The following is a 5,696-nucleotide window of genomic DNA, read 5'->3' on the forward strand; positions in this document are numbered from 1 at the left end:
GCGTTTCAAAATTCATTATTTCTTCGGAGAAGGGACCGATTCTTCGCCTTCTAGATTTGGGGGGTGCTCTGCCTTTCTTTGCGTTTGACTCAGATTGGTGTTCGTCATGGAGGTCATCATTGACCTTTTTATGCTCATTCTTCTCTTCGTCATTATTCTGTTTCGCCGCTAACAGCTCGGCCATTCGTTGGTTTTCCACCTTTAAAGCAGTGTTTGCTGCCAAGAGTTCAGCATTAGTTCGGTTAGCATAAGGAGTAACTGAATGATTTGTCATTGCTTGAACCCTGCGAAGAAAAGAAAACACAGGAAAAGTTAGTAAAGTGTTAGGTCAAACTGGAAACGAGGTTGGGCCCCACGGTGGACGCCAAATGTTCTGGCAATGATACTTTCTCCAAATTATACGTCGGCTTTCGCTTCTGGAATGCAGTATCCCGCGAACTCGGACCCAAGTGTGGTATTTGCAAAAAGGACTCGGACGCTCAAATCAATAAAAAAATCTCTAAGAAAAATGAGTATAAAGTCGTTGTTGCGTTGTTTTTGTTCTCTGCCTTTTGTCGTCGGCCTACCTCCTGATTTATAGTGGTTTGGGCTGAATCATTCGTCGGTTTGAGTCGAAATATTCATGGCCGACTTGAAGGCGAGATTTGGGAGAAAAGTTTGTTGTGATAGAGAGTTATTCATATTTGAATTTGTTTGATCAAGCCAAGGTATAATCTGTTTCTTCCGATGTATTGGGATACAATACAATTCCATTTCACCATTGGTATGATGATGAGCTGAGATTGTTCATGATGAAGTGATGTTATTACGCCCAGTCTGATTTATTGTGATTGATGGTCTTATTTATATGTTCCTTTGATTATAAGTTTAGGAATGTCACGTTTATGGAACTCGTATGCAATGTATTTTACCTCAGTTGAAGGTTAGTGTATGTTGAGTACAGTGGAGCGTATGAAACTGAATGAATGAGAAGTGTAACATAATAGAGTTTGTTTTTTGTATAGCTGTCAAGTTGGTTAGTTTGTTAGACATAATTATAGCACTATTAGTTAGTAATTTATTTTCCCTTTTGCTATATATATTGTAATTGGTACTCAGTACTCTGTGGTGGTTTTTTTAATCAATTATTCTCTCTTTTCACTTCTTTCTAATTCTTCTTCCATTACTTTAAATTTCAATGACCTGAGAGTACATCACCGACCTTCTTATTTTCTTATAATTATTTTTGTAATTCACTTGAATTTTAAGCTTGGTATCATTTTACATGGTATCAGAGCGAGAAGATCCAACTATGGCAGATAATTTATCTAATCCGAATGCAAGCCCTTCATCAAATTCCGCTGCAGATTTTGAGAATTTCACCGCTTTCATGCGTCAATTCTCTCAGTTCCAGGCACATCTTGGCAGATCTAGTTCCTCTTCTGCAATTTCTGATCCGATTAGCCCTTATTTTCTTCATCCAAGAGAAAGTCCTGGATTGGCTCTAATTCCGCTTAAATTGACACCTCAAAATTATTATCAGTGGTCGCACGATATGTGGAGAGCACTCAGATCGAAGAACAAGGTGAAATTCCTCGATGGATCCATTCTAAAACCAGGTGAAGGTGATCCTAATTTTGAAGCATGGGATAGGTGTAACAATTTTCTCCTCTCCTGGATCAACCTCTCTCTCAGCCCTGAAATCGCTAAGAGCGTGATGTGGATTAGCTCAGCTCCAGACTTGTGGAATAATTTAAAACGTCGTTACTCACAGGGAGATGTCTTTCGAGTTGGTGCGTTAAAAGAAGAATTGTATGCACTCAAACAAAGTGATCTTACTGTTACCTCTTACTTTGCTATGTTGAAAGCTATTTGGGAAGAATTAGAAAATTTACGTGCTATTCCTAGTTGTGTTGCTTGTGTTAATGGATGTTCATGTGGATTACGAATTGTTCGAGACTATGCTTCTGAGGAATATGTTGTCAAATTCTTAAAAGGATTGAATGAGCAATATTTAAATGTTAAATCACAAATCATGCTAATGAAGCCGTTACCTGAAATCAACACAGTACTATCTATGTTAACCCAACAAGAGCAAGAATTGAATTGTGACCCGTCAAATAGCAACATAGTGACTAACTCTTTAGAGGTGCAAACCTCAACTGGAGGCGGTTCATTTTCTGGAAGAGGCAGAGGCCGTGGACGAAATTCAGGCAGAGGAGGAAATCAAAAATCTTATAGTCGAGGCTACACTTCAAAGTTTTGTAGCTACTGTAATCGAATTGGTCATTTAGCAGAGACATGCTATAAGAAAAATGGCTTTCCTACTCACCAAAAGCAGCGAGTAGCCAATCAACTTAGCACTGACGAGATAGTTGAGAATTCTAGTGCTGAGATTCCTGATTCTAACCATGATAAAAAGAGCGATGATACAGTACTTGTGTTGACTCCAGATCAGAAGGAAACCTTACTAGCACTCCTTCAATCAATTTTGACCCTTTTGCATTCTTTTATAATAACTCTGCACATACTTCTTCATATGAGCATACTCATGGCATAATTGCACCTCACACCATACACACTACACCTGATTTATCTGCCACTTCTACATCACCCATGGCATCTCTTCATGATATAACAGATTCTGCATCACCCGCCACCTTAGACTCAGCATCTGCATTGGCACCATTGGAACATTCATCCATTCATATTGAGTCACAATCTGCTGCACCAGTTTTGAGAAGGTCTGAACGAGAAAGAAAAACACCCTCTTATCTTAAAGATTTTCATTGTTTCCATATTTCATCACATAGAGATCCAATTAATGCGGCCCAATTACCTTCAACATGTAAGTATCCCCTTTCTCACCATTTGTCATATTCATTGTTTACTCCCAAGCACCAGGCCTTCACTTTTGCTCTCATAAATAACTCGGACCCCAAACACTATTCTAAGGCTGTTATGCATGATTGTTGGAGGAAGGCTATTGAGGCAGAACTCACTGCTCTTGAGCAAAACAAAACCTGGATCATCACTTTTCTTCCTCCTGGAAAGAATGCAGTTGGTTGTAAGTGGATTTTTTGCACAAAATTCCACCCAGATGGCACTATCGAGAGGCATAAGGCACGTCTTGTTGCCCAAGGTTTCACTCAAATTCCTGGAGTCGATTACATTGACACCTTTAGTCCCGTTGTGAAAATGAGCACTGTGCGTGTTCTTCTTACCGTTGCAGCAGCAAAGAATTGGCATCTTCATCAACTTGATGTGAATACAGCTTTTCTCCATGGAGACCTACATGAGGACGTTTATATGAAACTTCCAAAGGGGTTACAGTGTTCCAATCCAAACTTAGTCTACAAGTTGACAAAATCTTTGTACGGTTTGAAACAAGCTAGTCGCCAATGGAACATCAAGTTGTCTGCTGCACTTGCTGATCTGGGGTTTACTCCATCTGAAAATGATCACTCACTTTTTACCAAATCCACAGGTACAACTTTCACAGCTATTCTTGTTTATGTTGATGATCTTGTGTTAGCTGGAGATGATTTGAGTGAAATTCAAGCTGTCAAAATGTTTTTGGATGATAAGTTCAAAATTAAAGACCTTGGCCTTCTTAAGTTCTTTATTGGGATGGAGGTAGCACGAAGCAATGCTGGTATTGCACTGTATCAAAGAAAGTATGCATTGGATTTGATCACAGACTGCGGTTTGCTTGGTGCAAAACCAGCATCTACTCCTATGGAGTACACTACTTCTCTGTCTAAGGTTTCAGGCTCCCCTCTTCCTGATGCAACCATCTATTGTAGATTGGTGGGCAGACTTCTGTACCTTACTAACACAAGACCATATCTCAGCTACTCTGTTGGATGTCTATCTCAATGGATTCACCAACTGATGCCCACTTGAAGGCTGCCTATAGGATCATCCGGTATCTAAAACAATCACCAGCAACTGGCTTATTTTTCTCTGTCAACAATTCTTTCACACTATCTGGTTACACTGATTCTGATTGGGGGCTTGTAAAGACACCCGAAAATCCATCAGTGGTTATTGTTTCTTCCTTGACCAAACTCTTATTTCTTGGAAGAGTAAGAAGCAGGCTACAGTTTCAAGGTCGTCCTCGTGCCCTTGCTAATGGCACTTGTGAACTCGTTTGGTTACTCAAACTACTAAAGGAATTCAACATTCTTCCTCCTCTTCCGGTTGATATCTTCTGTGATAATAAATCTGCTATCTATATTGCTTCAAATCCTGTCTTTCATGAAAGAACCAAGCATGTTGAGGTTGATTGTCATGTGGCTCGAAACAAGTTCAAAGAAGGGGTTTCTAATCTTAGGCACGTTGTCTCCAGTGAACAAAGTGAACAACCAGTTGATATATTCACTAAATCCCTTCCTCCAGGACCATTCTCTCATTTGCTTTCCAAGTTGGGATTACTTGATTTGCACAAACCACGTAATACCAGCTTGCGGGGGATGTAACATAATAGAGTTTGTTTTTTGTATAGCTGTCAAGTTGGTTAGTTTGTTAGACATAATTATAGCACTATTAGTTAGTAATTTATTTTCCCTTTTGCTATATATATTGTAATTGGTACTCAGTACTCTGTGGTGGTTCTTTTAATCAATTATTCTCTCTTTTCACTTCTTTCTAATTCTTCTTCCATTACTTTAAATTTCAATGACCTGAGAGTACATCACCAACCTTCTTATTTTCTTATAATTATTTTTGTAATTCACTTGAATTTTAAGCTTGGTATCATTTTACAACAAGAAAAACTAACTATTGGACCTTTGACTAGCTATTTGACAAAAAAATCTCACGAGTCATGACTTGACAGCCTAATATCTTTGTTGTTTTTAATGAGAAAAATACATTAGTATACAAAAGGTGCGGTTAAATTCTCATTTGTGTGTGAAATAATGTACAGAGGACGATCTTTTTATAAGAACAGAGACTTGTGTCTTCAGAGTAATATAATATGTATACTTTAATTTTTGGCCCGATTAGATTTAAAAATAGAAAAACACTGTAAAAAAATAAGTAATTAATTTGTTTTCTTATATTTATTTTGTATTTGAGATAATATTTTAACTAATTATTCATTTCTTTATTAAAAATGTAGCTACTTAGTAACTTTTTCTCTTACATTTATTTAACATTTAAGAGAAAATTAACTAAATTTTTTATTTTTTTTTACTAAAAAGTTAAGGATAATATTACAGGTTTAACACAAGTTATTTTTTTGTTAGTAATTAGTTAATAAATATTTAAAAATATAAGCTAAAATGTGAAGTTAAACTATTAGACTAAAAATATTAGACTGTTGATTAAAATATACACTGATCAATATAAATTAAATTGTTGACTTTGAACTTTCTTCTAATAACGTTAATCTTCTAATATTTTCTCTAAAAATAAATTAAATTATCGCTTGGTTTAATTCATGACCAAATTCACTACATGATGTCTCTCTAGCAGCCACAAGCCCACAAACCTAAACCTGTCCATGAAAATTAGAAACGTTATAATTTGAATGACGATTACAATTATTAATAATTAACCCGTATCTAGTTGAGAATTTTTAATCATTCAATTTGAGCTTTTGCTGACTTAAAAAGACTTTGATACAAGATAATAATAATAAGAGGAAGAAGAAAATCGAACAAATAAATAATTAAATAAAATTTCATAATACCAAAATATAAAAAATAAAA

The 5,696-nt window shown here is 36.4% G+C and overlaps 1 protein-coding gene across 1 annotated transcript; it reads left to right on the forward strand.

The window, feature by feature from the left end:
- LOC107633691 lies at positions 1,265 to 2,539 on the forward strand. Its single transcript, XM_016337295.1, has one exon. It carries the CDS (start codon positions 1,265 to 1,267, stop codon positions 2,537 to 2,539), a length of 1,275 nt encoding a protein of 424 aa, XP_016192781.1.

This window comes from Arachis ipaensis, chromosome B03, assembly GCF_000816755.2.
Source record: "Arachis ipaensis cultivar K30076 chromosome B03, Araip1.1, whole genome shotgun sequence".
Lineage (NCBI taxonomy): Eukaryota > Viridiplantae > Streptophyta > Magnoliopsida > Fabales > Fabaceae > Arachis > Arachis ipaensis.